The following is a 19522-nucleotide window of genomic DNA, read 5'->3' on the forward strand; positions in this document are numbered from 1 at the left end:
CAGATTGCTTTCCAGAGCGTTCACAGTGGTGCACTGTGGGAGACCGCCCAGAGGCCAATACCGTCGATTTGCGGACACACTAACCCTAATCCGACATGGCAATACCGATTTCAGTGCTACTCCTCTCATCGGGAGGAGAAGTACAGAAACCGGTTTAAAGAGCCCTTTATATCAATATAAAGGGCCTCGTTGTGTGGATGGGTGCAGGGTTAAATCGGTTTAACGCTGCTAAATTCAGTTTAAATGCGTAGTATAGACCAGGCCTGTGAGTCTGTAATACATATTGTACATGATAAAAACAGGAAACTTGTTTAAAATGAATTATTCGTCACTTTTTAATACATTTTTATCTTTCCTATTTGCAAATCCCTGAAGTCAGTTATGTAAATTTTAACCAACACTAATTACCTCAGGTGCATGCGGCCAAAGGAAGCCAGAAACAGTAGAAAACAGACATTTCCATCACCATAAACCAATTTACTGCATTTTCTTTTTTTTTAGTTTTCAAAAACAGAGCTGCTCAGATGATGTTATCTAAATTTGGAATAATTGTAATATCTCATGAATCAGAGATTTACTGGAACACTTTCAAGTACTTTTTCCTTGGTGGCATAATACTATCACTAGTCACATATATAACTGAAAAACTCATTTCTCATTGCGACTGGAGCATGTTTTAGGCCAGTGGTTCTCAAACTTTTGTACTGGTGATCCCTTTCACATACCAAATCTCTGAGTGCACCCCCCACCCCCCCCTTATAAATTAAAAATACTTTTTTATATATTTAACTCTATTATAAATGTTGGAGGCAAAGCGGGGCTTGGGGTGGAGGCTGACAGCTCACAACCCCCCATGTAATAAGCTTGTGACCCCCTGAGGGGTTCCAACCTCCAGTTTGAGACCCCCTGGTCTAGCCTATAAAAATTGTCCACTGTTAACAAGGGACGTCAACAAGGGGTGTAGCTGCAGTGGTGCAGAATGGGTTTAGCTACAAGTGCAGACAAACTATGTCCAGCACTGTTTCAGAAAATGAGGTTAATTTTTATAGTGTACTTGAGGCATACAACGCCCGTGGTGTACTGTTTGAGCACAGCACTACTCAGTCACAGGACTCTTTAGAAGACCTGGGCAAATAACTGGGTTTTTTTATACATGGTGATTTAAAATTAAAATAAAATGTTTCAGGTTGAACAAAATGTTTCAACTGAAATAAATTTTTTTTTTAAACTCTGAACATTTTTAGAATTTTTTTTAAAGTAAAACTAAAGGCTATTCCTAAACAAAAACTCATTCTGAACTGAAAAAGTTTAAACAACTTTTTTCAGAATTTTTTTCTTGTTTATTTTCAAAATAAACAGTTTGGCAAAACTGCTACAAATTCACAACAGCTTTCAGTGTTTCTGAATCTAAATTTATTGCTGAAAAAAGCTTTGGTCAAAACATTTTTTCCACCTCTTTTCCTTAGTGCTAACTCCATTTCTGATACTGACTCTTTCCATAGCCTTGGCCAAGTCATTTAATACCTCTTTCGCTTACAGATGATGAAATAGTAATACCTTTTAGGGCTACCTTAAGGAATAACCAGACAAAGGGCCCTTCCATTGATTGCAGAGAGATTAGGATGGAGATTGTTATTTGTAATGAACTTTCAACATGAGCTAGTGTGATAGAATCACAACAGTAAACATTTTGTTATTATAACAGAAACAAACATGGACTTAGCACACTACTATTAATTAGAAGTGGCTGAAATTTTTTCACTGTGAAATTCTTTCAACAAAATGTTTCTTGGACTCCTTCAAAATTTTCAAGGGAAAAAAATTTTTTTTCCCTTGTGTTTGATCAAAAAACTAAAATAAAAATCAAATTAAATGATTTTTTTCAAATCATTGGAAAATGTTCAGGGAAAATAAAGCCCATACCATTTCTGACTTGTCCTATGATTCATATAACAACACATCTCTGTTAATTCAATTTCCCCATTTATGTTTCAAGATATTTAGTCTTGTTTAATAGGAGCCCCAGCATATCATGAAATATATATTCCACTCCTTGTGGAAAGTAACTATATGGGCCTACCACCCAAAATCTTCCCCCACACATGTGTTTGGAAGAGTAGCAGCCATGGGAGCTATAGGAGACTTGAGTCTGCAGTAGCAGCCACCACTGCTATTCCACAGCCTGCAGGGGGAAGGATCCTACACACACAGTGTCTGATCCTTCCTTGGTCTGCATCTTGTGTCCTCATGTACATTAGTGCACCATCAGTGCAAAGTGGGTGTAAGACATTACCAGATCAGAATGGTGGCATATTACACGCACTTTACTCTGGTGTAAATGACTACACAAGGTGCACGGTAAAGGAGAATCAGGCCCACTGACTGCCACAGACTACTCCATTGCATAGGCCAGAACGAAAATAAAGGACCAACTTTAGATGAAACAGAAAAGGTGGTGCAAAGTAACGTAAACCCTCCCTGTTTTATTTTACACCAACTTGGTAGTTGCTTTCCCTGCTACATCCTCCCCCTTTCACCTCTCACCGTTAAAGTCACTTCAACTTACAGTTCATTATATTGGTTTTTGTCCCTTATTCCTGTCTTTCTTCAACCACCACTTACATCTCAGCTGCATTTCAGCCAGTGTCTAGTTGGTGCCAGTTCCATAATACTTGTCTATCAAAAGACTCACTAAACAGAAGTGGTAGTGTGCCTGAATTCCATGCCAGTTTGAAAACTGAACTGAAACTACATCCTTTACTGTGTTGTGACTTGCGGCAAGCTTTGCTTGGTGGTATCTGCAGGGCAGCTTGGTACGTTTGCTTCAAAACCCAAAACAGATTATAATATGGATTGACCTAGCTGCAGAAATGTGTCACAGTTGCACAGTAAGATCTGTGACCAAATTATATTTTTTAGCATAAAAGGAAAAGACTTTCTTTTTACAGAGAAAACTAAATGGATTTGCAGTACTTGACCATAAAATTACACACTTGGTCAGTTCAGCCATTTTAAATAGCAAGAAAAAAATCAAAAATTTGTTAAATGCTCTCTGTTTTAAATTTTATGTTGCAGAACATGAAGCAAGATTTACTTTAGTCATGCTACAGTTTTATTACTGTATGTAACAGAAACATATTTAATGACAAAGTTATAGGCTGATCATTTTTAGTAGATTTGTGAAGCTTAGAATTATCTTCAGTAAGTGACCTTTGGCAATGAATACTTAGCTGCTTATTAAACACTGTAAGGCTGCATCCTACTATAGAGTTGGGCACCTCAGAAATGCCCATACGATAAATTATATTCAAGGCATTGTTTTGAACTATTATAGAAAACGAAGCTGCCTATACGGTACATAAGCTGAATGAGGATATGAACTTCTCTAACGTTAAGGAATGTTTGGATCCAGGGTTTTGACTCAAGGCCATTACATGAATAAATTATAGACTGGGTCATCTTAGTTTACTACTCAGTCAAGAACAGGGACAATAAGTCTTGAGGAGTCTCCATGTCAGGAGCTCAATTACATTAACTCTTAAGTCACTGGCTCTCTCAAAAGTAACATTGTTTTTCTCTTCAGCCTCCAAATACAAGAACCTACCTTCTCAGTTTTGTCCTGCTGTAAGTACAGAAAATACTCGTGGCTTCCTCAGAGTCTTGAGAATCATCCTCAAACTCTCCTTGTTCCAGGGGTGGCTCTAGACATTTTGCTGCCCCAAGCACGGAGGGTCCACTGGTCCCGCGGACCAGCGGACCCTCCGCAGGCAAGCCACCGAAGGCACCCTGCCTGACACCCTAGCAGCGACCGGCAGAGCGTCCCCCACAGCTTGCCACCCCAGGCAAGCGCTTGGAGCGCTGGTGCCTGGAGCCGCCCCTGCCTTGTTCCATACTATCTTCCTCTAAAGATATATATAGCTTAGGGATTCATAAACTAAGACAGCTATCTTGACATTCTTTGTATCAAAACCTCCAAAGCATCTGTGTGTCTGAAGAGTATTCATGCCAACTGTGTCAGAACTTAGCTGTGAGTACATTTCCCAGACTTGAAGAAGAGCTCCGTCTAAGCTCAAAAGCTTGCTTCTGTCACAACAGAAGTTGATCCAATAAAAGATATTACCTCGCCCATCTCATCTCTCAGAACTTTTGACAAATTAATAGTAGAGAACTTAAAACTCAGAGCTCTGAAACAGTGCTTAGCACCGATAAGTACAAAAAACCCTAGTGGTGGATCTCTCAATACCTGGAAGCCACCAGCTAGCAAATGGCCCCAAATACATTTTAGCTTGTGTAATTTTTCTTGGCTTAGCAGTGAAAGAGGGATGTTTGCCCACTCAGTTATAAAGAACGATCTTGTTCACAATTTATCTTGGGCTAGCTCCTCAGCTGGTGTGAAGTGGTACAGCTCTATCATGTCAACAGAAGGCAATGGAGCTACACCACTCTGGGATGTGACCCAGAACGTCTACGGATAAACTCCAGTTTATCTTGCTACCCGATGTGCAACAGATTGCAAAGTTTTATAGTCTTCTACTGTATAACACAAGCCATAGAACTTACCCAAAATAATACTTCGATTATATCTTTCAGGAAAACATCCAATCTTGATTCTAAAATTGTTGGGGATGGAGTATTGATCACAAGCATTGGTAAATTGTTACAAGAGTTGATTAGTCTCACTATTAAAAATGTTATACTTTGTTTCCAGTCTGAATTTGTCTAGCTTCAACTTTGTGACAATTGATCATGTTACACCTTTCTCTGCTAAATTGAAGAATCTGCTATTAAATGTTTATTCCTCGTGTAGGTACTTACGACCTGTGATCAAGTCACCTCTTAACCTTCTCTTTATTAAACTAAATAGATTGAACTCTTTGAGTCTCTCACTATAAGGGTGTGTTTTCTAGTCTTTTAATCATTGTTGTGACTCTTCTCCTAGTCCTCTCTAATCCTCACAACACTCCCCTAAGGTTGGTATACTATTTTTGTGTCTTTTACACAGGTGAGAAAATTGAGGCACAGAACCCAGGTTTAGTGACTTAGACAAAAATCACATAAAAAGTAATGGGCAGAGCTGAGATTAGAACTGGACTCCTGACTTGCAGATCCATGCTTCAGCTACAGTAAAACACTTCCTCACCATGGTATGCAAACCATTGTCATCTAACTCAGTGGGCTCCAAAGTGGGGTGCGCACACCCAGGGGTGCACAAGATGATCCATTGGGGGGCATGGCAGGCAGAGTGTCACCGGGGGGGGAGGGAAGGAGGGAGGGAGTGAGTGGGGAACCCCCCCCAGCAGGCAGGGCCATCCGGAATGCAGGGGCTTTAGCAGCTGCAGGGCCCTCTGTTAAGGGAGCCCCAGGACCCTGGCCTGCAGCGCTAAAGCCCCTTTCGGAATGCAGCCCTGAGTCCCCCGGCCTGTGGAGGAGCAGGGGCAGCCCCGCAGCCAGAGGCTGGAAAGAAGTGGCGCTTTCCCATTCAAAGCCAGCTGGAGAGAAGTGGCGCTTTGAAGGGGAAAGCGCCGCTTCTCTCCGGCCGCTGGCTACACAGCTGCCCTTGCTCCTCCTAAGTCCTCCAGCCCAGGCTCACAGGGCCGCATTCCAAAACGGGCTATAGAGCTGCAGGACAGGGCCCTGGGGCCCCCTTAGCCCAGGGACCTGCAGCCTCTAAAGCCCCTGCGTTCCAGGTGGTCCTGCCTGCCTGGGAGGGGTGGGGGGCAGCTCCCAGAATCATGGCTCCCAGAATCGTGGCCATGGGGGCAGTGCTGCACTGCTCAGAGCCACCTGCACACCCCCTGCACCAAACAGGAGCTGCCCCAGGTAAAAGTGCTCTGCACCTTCTGCCTGCCCCAGCCTGAGCCTCCTCCTGCACCCTAACTCCCTCCCAGACCCCGCACACCTCCCTGAGCACCTTCCCGCATGCTAACTCCCTCCCAGACCCCGCACCACACCCTGAGTGCCCTCTCACACCCTAACCCTAATCCAGACCTTTGAATCGCTGTATCGCAAAGTGTTAAACCAAGATTTTCAGAAATAATGAAGCATATTCAATCACATTGCTCTTACTAAAAATATTAATAATAATAAGAGGAAATGGTTGGATAAAGGAACAATGCAATATGGTGGTAGATCAATGGTCTCCAAACTTTTTTGATCACGCATCCCTATCAGTATGTATAAATTATATAAATGTACTACTATACTAATATATTATGTACATTATAAAACACACACAAAAATAGAAATTAAAAAAGACGAGATAAATATGAAATAAACAATATTTTTTTAAAAAAAATATTTTATTTATTAATGGTACAAAAACCCTTTTTGCTCTCACAAAAAAATATTGTTCTTTTATCCAACCATTTCCTTTTATATCAACCTTCACATTTTCTTTTGTTTCACGTACACATACATGTGCACTTGAACACTCTATAACTAAAAGATATTAAATTAAAATTAGTGTATGAAAATTACTGTAAAAATAATGAACATCTGTGTACAAGCACTTATAAAACATGTCAATATTTAGTTGTCTGCCTTCATGTCATGTAATTGAATGGGAATCTTTTTCCTTTGACTGCTTCTCTTCAGTTCCAGCCTGTGCTTTATCAACTTATATTCTATCCTCTTTCTTAGAACACAGAGTAACCCCTTTAATATATCTTCCCCTAAGGGATGTGTCTGTCCAAACCATGTGCTTCTCTGTATCTATTGGCTTTTCCCCAGCATTTAGTTTAAAAACTCTACAATCCTTGTAATTTTACATCAGCAATCTGATTCCATTTGGTTAAGGTAGACCCCATCCTTCCTGTATAGATTCCTCCTTTCCCAAAAGGTTCCCCACTTCCTAATAAAACTAAAATCTCCTCCCTACACATTGAGACTGTGCCTATCTAACCGTCTTGTGCATGGAACTGGAAGCATTTCTGGGAATGATACCAGTGAGGTCCTGGACTTTAATCTCTTACATAGCAGCCTACAGTTGGCCTCCAGGAGCTGTCTCCTACCTTTCCCTGTGGCACTGGTACATGCATGTACCATATCCACTGGCTTGTACCCAGCACTGCATGTAAGTCCATTTAGATATCTCAAGAAGTCCACAATACTCGCACCTGACAGGCAATTCACTAACCAGTTCTCCCGGTCATCACAAATTCAATTATCTAGATTTCTAGTAATCAAATCCCCCATTTCTGTTTGTTCCTAATAACCGGGATTCCGTCCTCTCGAGGGGTATCCACAGTGCAAGAAGATCCCATGACATGGTTTGGAAGGAGGTTCCCAACAATGGGATTTTTTCCCTCCACTGCAGCTTGATGTTCTCTTTCCCCAAGACCTTCCTCCTCTTCAACGGCACAGAGGCTGTCAGGCTGGAGGCACTGCTTTATTGTGTTTCTTAACGCCTCTTCTATGTACCTCTCAGTTTCCCTTACTTCTTCTAGTTCAGCTACTCTGGTCTCAAGAGCCCGTACTCCATCTCTGAGGGCCAGGAGTTGCTTCCTCTGAATGCATATGTATGCCACCTTTCTCACACGCATCCATTGCACTAAACTGGATAGCTCCCACTGTGGTGCTGGACTTCCCCCTGTGTTATTTTTACCGTTTTGGGACCGTAGGGTTTCGGGGGGCTGGCCTAAGTTTAGAGTATGTTTGTTAGGTGAAACTACCTCTCATGCTCCCTCCCTAAACTCCCTCACAAAACTTCCATTTACTAGCTCTTCTGTCACTTAGGAGCTGGCTTTTTAAACCTCTGTTCTCCCTGAGTTAGCTCTGCCTCCTTTTCAAGGGATTAGGGACCAAAGGATAGCTGGCTAGAGCCTCTGTAAACTATCAGCCTAGCCTAGCAGGGCACTTGGCTCAGCCCACAGCCCCCATAATGGACCATGCTATACTCTTTAATCAAGCAAGTGCACAGCATGCAATAACGCAACAAACAAACAGACAAAGTCACCCTAAGGGTCATGTAGTCTCTCTTCTGTCACTTGGAGAACACCCTCACAAAACTCCCGTTTGCTGTTACTGTTTGCTTTAATGACAAGGTACTCTATATTTGTCTGCCACGGAATATTCAAAATGACAAGTTGTCACGCACGATCATTTATTCTCCCTGTAGAATAGAACTTTACCTCTTCCCCAGCTCTTCTTCCCCAGCCCCCACCATGGATCAAAATTACAACATCTGCTTTACATTTGTAGCTGGAAAGTAAAGCCTCATCATTTTCCATATATCCTCTTTGCACACTCACAGTCAGTGCTTCCCAAAATACTGAAATGAGAAGTTGTACCATAGCATGGGCCGAGTATACCTAACATGTTGGGTTGGGCAGAACCCAGATTTCCTGGTGTATGGGACATTTTGGGGGAAAAAATGTTCTGCACTGGACCAAAAGCTCACATTTTCCCATAGAATGGAAATGCTACGAGTTTGTTTAGGAAAACATTATATAAAATTAAAGCAATATTTTGTTTCAACTTTTCAGTACAAAATTGAGTCTCCCCAAGGTGTCTACTTCCAAGCTTCCTGCCATGCAGCTGACAGCCTGGCATCCCTGACTCAAGTCAGGATTCTGAGGGTTTCCAGGCTCCCAGCTGTATGTCAGATCAAGAAACAAGAATCCATGAGTGGTCACATAAGACTGTATTCATTGTAACAATTTTTACATTTTTGTGCATCAAAGTGTGCCGGGAATCATCATCATATCAGCTCTGTCTATTTTAACAGGTGGTCAGTGTTTTGTGAAGTCACTTAAACTTCAGCAAGACTTGGCAATCACTAATTCTCTTTGATGAATCTTTTCAATTGCTTCTCTCTATTGAACCATGAAAATAGACTTCCTTTAGTTTAGGATAATGAGGCAGAGAGCTGACCAGTCAGATGTCTTTAAGCAGCAGCAGATGCAGTACGATAATTTACAGTAGCTGTAGGATCCATTGTCCCAGCTAAGTAGAATATCAAGAATTGCTTTCATATTTAATTGCCTTCTGATCTTGGTATTTAAAAAAAAGATGCACACTTACATGTTTTTGAATACTATATGGTCTAGGGGCATACTCTATACACAGTGAAAACACAAAGACAGTCCTCTTTTAGTGGAAAACAAAAGAATATTTTTCCCTTCATTGCGTGACCTCCATTCAAATATTTGCTTGCCTTTAACTCATGCAAACACACTTAGCAAAATAATCATACGAGGAATTAAAAGTACAATGGTGGAGGAGGTGTTATATCCAAACTCCACGTACCTAGGCACCAGAGTGATGGGCACCTTCTAAATATAAACAATTTTTAAAAATACGATTTTTATAATTTTACTTATGTTCCGATCCCCTTTTTCAAGGAAGGAGGAGTCTTCTGAGGTCAGGATTTTGTTAAAGTTTGGTACACGACGTCAGGCAGTATTGACTCTATGTTAACTAGAGAAACTTTATACTACTCCTGACATCAACATGATCAACATTTCCAAACTGAAAAAAGGTAAAAGCAAAGCATTTACTGATTTCTGATGTGACACACAGCTGGAGGAAGAAAAAAAAAATCCTGCTACTCTTTGATGCTCTTTGAGCTAGTCCTGTTTCAAGATGGACTAGAGCAAAGCACTCCAACAAATAATGCATGTCAGCAGGGAACCCATGGATAGTTAGATGGCAGCAGGCTAGTGCCCCAGCTTGCTGAGGTCTAATTGTTCATGTAGACAAGCCCTTGGTGTCTCTGTGCATCAGTTTCCTATCTGTAAAATGGAGATAATAGCACTGTTCTACCTCACAGGAGTGTCATGAGGATAAATACATTAGAAGATTGTTAGGCACTCAGATACTATGCTAAAGGGGGACTGTAATGGGGTCACATTTCACAGGGCACCCCTGTGTGGACAGAGATGTTTCCTCAGGGCCCTCCCTCTGCTCCTTCCTTCAGAGGCCTTTGGGAGCAGCATATAGTCGCTCTCAGGGCTACCACCAGCCCTCCCCTGAAACTGGGTTAGTAGCCCGAAGTAATTCAAAACAATCCTCAGTGTCCCAAACACAAGGTACATCATAGTAGCCCCCTAGTTCATACCCATCTCCAATTATTCTATCATCCACAGAGACCTTATTCCACTTGGCAGACACCTAGTCCTCTGGCTCAGACTTCCTTCCTCTGTTTGTCCTCTTTCCCCCCCATCCCCAGCTTCCTAATGCCTTTTGTATTTGTATTAGACCTGATTCCCCTCAGGTGGGACTCATCTTGTAATCAGGCCTGGCTTTGCCCCAAGCTCTTCAGCCCACAATCAAGCCACCCTGTTACAAGCCATATAAGTATTTTAGACTGATCAATAAAATCTTTAATTTTAGATACAAGGTAAACGGGACTCTGTCAGCTGACGTATTTTTGGCCTGCAGAAGTACATGAAGAAATGGAAAAAGATCCACTTGAGTCACAGGAACTTGAAATGCTGACCAATTTCAAAAATATGTCGTACATTTCAGATTTTGTCAGGTTTGGGAAGGAGGCAAGTATCCGATCCTGCAAAGTACTTAAGAACATACATGTGTAATGCACTATTCTCTGGAGTAGTCAAAGGACTATCATGCACTATGTGATTGTACAATGCCTAACACAATCGGGTCTTGACTGGTTGAGGCCTGTAGATGCTACCCAATTTATGTGACATTGAAGTGAACGGAATTGGAAAGACAAACTTTACATCATGCTTTCAGCCTCAGTCCTGCAAAGCACCCAAAACAAATCTTTTTAACCAATGTGGGGTGAAGTTCTGGCCCTACTGAAGTCAATGGGAGTGTTGCCATTGACTTCAGTGGAATTAAGTTTTACTTGTGTTTTTTTTGGAAAACCAAAACCGAGTTTAACTCATATTTTGTTTTTCTTCATCAAACCCCGCCTTCATGACAAGACAGGGAACTAGACTAGTGTTAAAGCAAAGGAGTTTTCATTCATGACTTCCATTGGACCAATTTTGATACTCACTGTAGAATCAAATGAGATACTTTCTTCCTTCACAGAGGCACTCAGGAGCTTTGTTAACTACATTTTGAAGAGTATTTTGAGATCCATGATTGTCAGGCACTATAGAAATGCAAAGTATTTTTCTTATTATACATCAGCAACGAAGAGTCCACTCCCTACTGTTAGAAATCAACCCTTTGACATTAAAAAAGCAAAATCCATATCATGCCTTCAGATATGTTTGTGTATTTCCCAGTGAAGTCATGTATCTGAAGGAAGAATATGGTTTCAGGACCAATCCTGGGAGATGTTCAACACACCACACAGAATCTGATCTAGCAACAATGGCAAAGATGCAGATAAAAGGTGTGAGTAAATAGTGTTGATCCAATGGTAAGGATATTGACCAAAACACTTTATTGTAGTATAACAAGTTGAAGTAAATTGACGTGAGTGGGTGCTGCAGGCTGGTGGATCAGCAAGAACATTTGTCAAACATATATCATGAGCAACTGAACAACTGGTGATAAGAAATACTATTTTCCTAGAACCTTTATAAAGCTTTTGTATCAGTGACTTCCCTTGCTGTCAATTTCTTCTACGCACACATCTTATGCAACCTTGAATAAGCCACCTACTACTGTGTGGCAGTAGGAGTCAGTGAAAACCCTAGAAATGGCCCTATATACATCATTTACATTCATGTCCGTGCACTTATGCCCTGTCAAAGCCTCATTCTGCTTTGAATCATGGCCAATCTTGCCCCTACTCGCCAGCGCTTGGTTCAACATAGGCATACAGCTTTTCACATGTTATCAAGCCGTGCATATTCCTCCACACAAGGATGAAGCCCCTTGCCTCTGTGCAAAGGTGCTGAGCAAACGCTAAGTGCCAGTACCTTGTATTTCCTCTCTGCAATTCTCTCCACACTGCTCAGCAACCTGCAGGATTAAGCTCTAAATGTTTAGGGACGGACTTTCATTGCCATGCTACAGATATCTTTCTGTAGATTTACATGTACTCTGTCTGGGTAGTACTTGTTAGGCCATGATCCTAGTGCAGTCCTACTGAAAAGATTTTCTCCTAATACAATTTATTTTTCCTCATTAAAAGCAAACATTATTAGAACTCTTGTAAAGTCATTAGGGCTACATATACAGCCACAGGAAACAATTTTTCTCAGTCCAAATTAAACATTCTCAGGTAGGTTTATTAACAGTGTACCAGCATCTCCTTAATACTACCTTCAAAGGACACTGGCAGGCTTCACTTTACAGTATGTTTTGCCTTCCTAGAGATACTATTAACCCTTGTGTTTACAAAGTAGTGCAGAGAGTAACTGCAATTTAAAGTTCCAGAGCTAAAACCAAACATGATCTTTTGGAAAAGGTGGAAGTGCAACTCCAATTTTTATTTTCTTAACTCTAGTGATATTATGCAATGAATCATTTCTTAAAACAAAACCCGCCAACATGCTGTGAAGCTAAGAATAGGCAAATAAACACAATGAACTAAAGAATATATAGCTTGTTACAGCTGCCGCCAGCAAAGCTCCTGTGGACATCAGATGGCTCATCATAGAGAATTTTTGGCAGCATAAAAGAAAACAGTATCAACTCTGCTCCATTTCTGAACCTTGTGTGTAAGACTAATCTCATGTATTAACACTGTAAACCATTGCTCTGTATGGCAGATATGTTTTTAACCCTTAGGCTGCCACATTTTTGCTTTCATTTTGTCAATTCAAAGGAATGTGTGGGAGATGTTTATTATGCTCATTTGCTCAGCCTGGGGATTAATTACTCAGTTTGGTCGACATTTGAAAATATTATGTTACCTCCAATGGCAAAAATTGATAGAAGCTTGTTTCAGGCTCACTTATGTCATTATATGTAGATTAAATTAATTTATCATAAATTACACTGGCTAAAGCACATCAATTGGTCTCTAGACTTGCAAAAGGAAATGGAATTTTTTGTTGTTGTTTTTTTTACAGAGAGAAGTAAATACCAAACATTTTTGCATTGTTTTGTAAATTTGCTGCAGTAATACTGTTAGAAGAGACTGACAAGAGAAAAAGAGAGCTTCTCCAAAACAATAAATATAGACCAAATGGACTAGCAAAAGTTGTACTTGCTGTGTACAATGGTGGTGTTTCTGAAGAAGTTCAGCACAAATTGAAAATACAAGTGCCTTGAAGTAACCTAAGCACTGCACCTGATAGCTTGTCTACACGGAGACACTCAAGCAAATTAATCCAAATTAACTGAAGGTGTGAATTTAAAGTTGATTAGTTAAGCCATATTAAAACCCTGTGTGGATGCTCTTATTCAGAATTAAAGTGACCTTAGGGCTTGTTTACACAGAGCAGTAATGAGCTCCATAGGGGTCTGATTTCCAAAGCACACTAAGGTGTTGCACATTAATTGGTCCGCATAGACCCTGCTGGCATGACCTAAAAGTTCCCTAGTGCACATTAATGTGGTACTGTACTACGTTAACAGCACTATATTGAAGTCCACAACAGAAGTTTTAGGTCACATCAGCAAGGCCTACATGGACCAATTAATGCATAATAGGTTAGTGCACTTTAGACATCACACCGCTCTATACTACATTACTGCTCCACGAAGGCAAGCCCATAATTTGGTTAAATTGAATTAAGAACACTTTAATTCTGAATAAAAAGATCCATAAAAAGGTTTAATGTGGTTTAACTAATTCACTTTGAAAGTTAATTCCGATTAACTTTAGTAAATGTAGACTTGTAGACAAGCTCTAGTAGGATATATTTATATACTAAAGAATGTGGAAAGATTATCCATTAAAGGAAACAGTGGACAGCCGCATGCTTACCCAAATGTCTGAATACTAGTGTGACACAACAGCTACAGGAGTCTTGACCTTGTAATATCCAAAACTATCTTATATCTTTGATTGGCAGACACTAAGCACGTCACGGACATGGCACTGATGGTTCCAGGGAAAGGAAAGGCACAGATATCACAGATCTACAATATTTATGGTGGCCAGCCACAGAGCAGTAGCAATTTTGCAGTGACCCTATTGTTAATCTCTTTAGATGTAGAGCTAATTTCTTTTCTGGATTGTTACTGCTGATGATGTGTCAGAGTGGGATGGGGTTACAAAATAGGAAACATGGAGGGATAGAATTAAGAGAGGTAGAAAATCTACTTAATCTATAATGTACTTCATCTATGGAATGGAATAGAATCCCCTGAGTCGCTATTTGAAGGTAGGTAACAAATCAATTCAGTCTTCTATAAAAAAAAATAAAAACCCAGTTAAATAATTATCTTTTTCCACTGGTGCCTATTAAGAGCTAATAAACTGATAGTGTGTACAGCATGTGGATTAAAATGTTCCCTTGTCAGTTACAAAACTTTTATTCATAATGCCAAATAAAATATATAGGCTACTTCCCCAATCAAATCTGATAATATAAAAGTAATTTGATTCCAAAGAAAAAATCTTTATCAAGTTGAAGTTAAGTCTGGGAGCAGTAAAAGTCTAGCAATACCCTAGGGTGGTCTTTAAAAATATCTATATCTATATCTATATCTATCTATAGATTCAGATAGATATACACATACATAGTTCTAATATGGGACTGAAAGAGGCATTCTCCTCCTTCCCGTAACTCCCTGAGCAACGCCCCTGTCTCTCACATACTTCCTGGGAGCCACTGAAAAAGACCTCTTCTCCTTAGATGTGTACAGAAGATGGCCATATGGGTAAAAACATTAGCCCCATAGTAAGCCTTAGGAGTTTTATTGGGCGTCATCCCAATCCACACCGCATGCAAGCATTTGGAAGCTTGGGGGGGGTCCCCTGAGCTTCAATCTTGCAAAAGTTCAATGGGTTCCTACAAACCTTCAACCGCCTTAGGAAGCTTGTTTGTCCCTAGAAAGCTACAATTGCTAAATGCTAAAATGAGCCTAAATAGGATTATCAGCCTCTCAATGAACCTATTTACCAATACATTTACAAAATAGTGACAACCCTTCAGGATCAGCTGAGTCTCAAGAGGGTAAGTGATAGTTGGGAGGGATCCCAACAGCTATATTAAAGCTTGCTGAGGGTGGGAACCCTCTACGCACCTACAAAGTCTGTAGGAAAAGAACAATGCCCACTGTTCTGCTGCACCCAGGTTTCCCATATCCACTGTCCCCTTTTGCTCTCTACTCCATTGTTCCCCATTCTGTGGGCACCATCCATGTTCTCCCTGTTCCACCTAATGCTTCATGATCTGCACAACACGTCTTCTTGTGCACATCCTAAATTCCACAGGATGCAAACACTTCAAGAGGTCTGCAGGAAGGAGTTAAAGGAACCAGCAGAGGGAGACAGCAGATTAGGGAGGTATCCCTCTCACCAAATAGATTAATCCAATAAACGTAACTGTAGAAGTCTATTTCTACAATGAAAAGGTCTAGAAACTTACTTTTTAAAAATAACAGCTTAGGTCACCATCCCTCACTTGGCAGCCTTCTTTAAGCCCATCAGAGCCAACGAACCATTCTCATGTCACTAATTTTAAACGATAGATTAATCCACTAATCTTTGCTTGTGTGCACTAGATTTTGGGTGAGATTTTCACAGGCACAAATGGTACAACTACCATTTAGCCTCTGAAAATCTAACCTTTGACAACATGAGTCCAGCAAACTAACTTTTCTCTCATCTCCTCTCTCTCTTTTGGCTACAAAAAGGCAAAAAAAAGTTAGAAGAGGGGTTTTTTTGGACTCTGGTGAACATTCCTATCTTTAGAATTCAGGAACCCGATGTCAATTTCCTTCAAATTTTCTTCCTTATTCCCAAACCTAACTTTTTTATTCTGTAGATTAATATAAACATACCTTTATTTGTGGGAGAGGATGAAAATTGGGCTTATGATTCAAACCCCACTGCAACCTTAATTATTCAATAGGTAGAAGCACTCCATTACACGGGAAAGAATCAGTAACGGAGGTTATTTTTATTCACTCTAAGACAGAGGTAAGGATAAAGGTATTAATTTAGTAAAATTTAGTTACTTTAGTAAAATTCCAATGAAATAAAGCAAGACAATTAAGTGGGTAATCTTTATCCTGTCAATATACGTGTCACTGGCCAATGAAATAGATCGGTAGTGTACAAGGTTGAAAAGTCAATATCATGCTATGAAGCAAACAATGAAATTGTCTTACAGTTCTTAACTCTGACCTGTTCCAGTGCAAAGCTGCCAAGCAGAATTATGTCATCCTGAACATCTTTCTCAAACTGTTCAATATATGGAGGAATCCCTTCATCTTCAACCTCCTTGCGAAGGTCAAGTGTCTTAGTGAAGCTGGTAGGCATTACCGAGTCTGAGAAATCTTCACAGATGCCATGGGCTGCTTGAAACAAAAGTGGAAGATTATTTTGTACTTAATGGCATTTAGTTCATTGGTTAGTACTTTGTGGGCCACCTAGCTTTATGACAACTATCAATGCCATGAAAAGAACACAATAACATTAAAACATTCGGCAACATATAGATTCCAAATTTCATAATCAGGAAAATTATCCTTAACAGCAGCACAGGGTTTCTGTGAATGCAAAGCTGTGTTGGTCACTTTGTTTTTTATTTATTAAGTCACAATCCAGAAAGAGGTTTTACACATACAGGGTCATTTCATCTCTAGTGTAAGTCTAGTGATGTTAAATGAATTGGAACCAAGATTGATTTTCGCTGGTAGGATTATGGAACTATAAGAATAATTCCTATTTGAAGGAATTCTTAGGAAGGCTCATTCTAATAATTTCACCTTACTCCCACTCATCTTGGAGGATCAAATACTACCTTCAGCCATGCACACTCAGCTCCTGTTTAATTAATTGGGCAAGCTAGCTAACTTCAGTGGGGTTATATGGGTATAATTAAGGTGATGTCTACAGTGGCCTGCAGTTTGGACTACAGAGATGTGAACAGCAGTACACATCAACGTGCTGCACTATAACTCCCCCATGTGGACACTGCGGACACGAAATAAAAGGTTATTGTAGGGCTATTTGAAGAAGGCCACGTTAACCTGACCTAGGAACCTTTTAGTTCACACCCACAGCATCTACATGGGAGAGTTACAGTGCAGCACTTTGGTGCGCACTGTTATTCACACCCCCATAGATCAAACTGCAGGGCAATGTAGATAAGCCCTAAAAGTGGTATTCAGCCCACAGTCTTTATACACTTAGTACTATATGGTGTCAAACAAACAAAACAAACAAACTCAAACATCTTATTTTATTCAGAAAGTGTATGTTAAAGAAAATATGGTTTTGGTGTTTTCAATATGATTCGATATGTTGCTCCCCAGAATATCCTCTCATTCATATCCGCTGGAGCACTAATACCAGTTTTGGACACAAACAATAAAGAGGACTCTTTTGCTCATTTTTCCACATTAGGATCACTAAGACATAACAGCTACCAGGTTGTCCACATCTCACTTTGTCTTGTTTGCTTCATTTATCGGCAGACAAATGCTTGTTTTTGTACTTCTATGTTTCTCTTTCTCCGCAAGAAAACTTCATATCTAGCTATCTGTCTGTCTCTCAGTCCATCTTCAGACATAAAAGCACTTAAAAGATTTTTCTCACTTCCTTTGAAGTCTTTCATTCTCTAATGAAGACCAGAAAAGAAAAGATAAAATAAGGCTATTAAAATCTGCAGTTTTGTTCACTACTCATTGTTGAACGACTTTAATTGTGGAGGCTCCCAAGTACTTAAATCACCTCTGTGCCACCAACACACAGGAAGCAGTGTGTTTTTTTAATTTAATTACAACAGGATACAAATTTAAAATCATGTTGGGGGGAGGGGGGGAAGTGTACAGTAGATATAAACAACTAAAGCCATTACCTTAGGGTACATAGAATCTCTTCATGTAGCTTCTTACAAGCCTAATGAAAAGTGATTTGACCTACAACTATTAACTGCAAAAACAAAACGATATTTACATTTCAATTTACTGTAGCATTAAGGGTTTGGCAAGAAGAGAAAAAATCCAGGAAATGCTGTAAAAGAAAACATTGCCCACAGCAGAGGATACAACATCAGGTGCTTCCTTAAACTCTCTCTGTGTTATACTCAGTGTGCCTGATTTTCACCTGATGTAAATCAGTGGGGTTTCATTGGAACTATGCCAGTTTATACAAACTGAGGATCTGGCTGAGTGTGTTACATTCTTATATCAAATTCTGTGAGCATATTCAGGCAAATTCCTGCACATTAACATGAAAATAAAAACATCAAGTCTGTGAACACGCCCCTGCTCTAAATCCATTCTGATTTTTTTTCTGTTTATGGTTAGCTTTATTTATTTATTTTGTTGGATCTATAATCTACTGTATTTATTTTTGGTGGAATATGTTGGGCTGATCTGAACTGTGTGCTCTGGAAGAGAGTGAAAGAAGAGAGAGAGAAAGCAATTTTAAAGAGTCCTCTCAAGGGAAGTACCTACTAAAAATATTCTGCTGAATTAAGGTTCATATTAGGAAACTATTTGATGAAAAGAATTTAGCGGCACGAAGGCTAGCTCGGCTAGTCAGAAGAGAAATTCTGCCTGAGAGAGACAGGAAATGAACTGGGTTGCTCACCCAGAACTAGTCCCTTTTATGTTGGCATTACAAAACTCTTTGATTTCCTGTATTAGTCTACTAGTAGGTACCCATTTGTCTGAACTCACCCACAGGATGGTGGAGAAAATGTCATTATGTGGACTCCGGTCAAGACTCCAAAGTCATGGCTGAGTAAACTAAGGATTCCACCTCCTTGTTACGTACGAAAAACACAGTGTGTCCTCCCCAAACTTACAGCGCTTAGTCTTTTAATACAGAAAGAGTATTCAGAGAATTCATAAATAAATCCACTGATTAGCTGAGGAGCTTAAATTAGTTAAAAACTGGGTCATTTAAGATTTTAGGAACTGTACCAGGTTCTTTTTTCTTTTTTTATCTTGAATGATCATAAAACTTTCTATGTAGTTTACATTATTCTTGCATAGGTTATATTTGAATTATAATTAATGTATGTTATTAACAATTGCTTTCATTAATTGTTATGATTATAATAGTTTATGAGCAGGGTCAGGTCAATGTTTCAGGCAATTCTTAAGTGGGGCCACTGTGACATCAGAGATAACTCAATCAATCACCATCCTTCCCATGCAGATAATGCGCATGCAACAATTCCATAGGTGATAATGACTCAGTGGTATGAGAGAGACTTGACAGATGTGTCAAGTGTTCTTATTGGCAGAATACTTAGCACAGCTATTGCTGCTCTTTAACTTTCCACGGCTGCATGATAACATGAGCCCTCAGTGCTTGATAGCCAGCCCCTGGCACTGCTGCCTCAGTTTTAGAGAGCACCAAGGCATCACTGCCAAGGAAACTGAGGCAGGAGGCTAAGGGGAGCATGTAAAATACGGAGACATTTGACTTCTCTTGTCCCCCTTTCACACAGCTCCAGTCTCAGTATCCCAGCCCTTAATCTAAGCCAATAAATCAATTAAAAGGCCAGATTCACCAATA

General features: G+C 40.1%; 1 protein-coding gene across 1 annotated transcript in view; it reads right to left on the minus strand.

Annotated features, from left to right (window-relative positions):
- Positions 1–19522, minus strand: part of LOC116816208 (uncharacterized) — a gene marked incomplete at its 5' end in the record, with an annotated part of 265924 nt that overhangs the window by 219258 nt on the left and 27144 nt on the right. Inside the window, one exon of the mRNA XM_075062012.1 lies at positions 16172–16344. Coding sequence (XP_074918113.1) covers positions 16172–16344 — 173 coding nt within the window. The remainder of the gene's footprint in view (positions 1–16171; positions 16345–19522) is intronic.

The sequence above is a fragment of the Chelonoidis abingdonii genome, chromosome 2 (assembly GCF_003597395.2).
Source record: "Chelonoidis abingdonii isolate Lonesome George chromosome 2, CheloAbing_2.0, whole genome shotgun sequence".
Classification (NCBI taxonomy): Eukaryota; Metazoa; Chordata; order Testudines; family Testudinidae; genus Chelonoidis; species Chelonoidis abingdonii.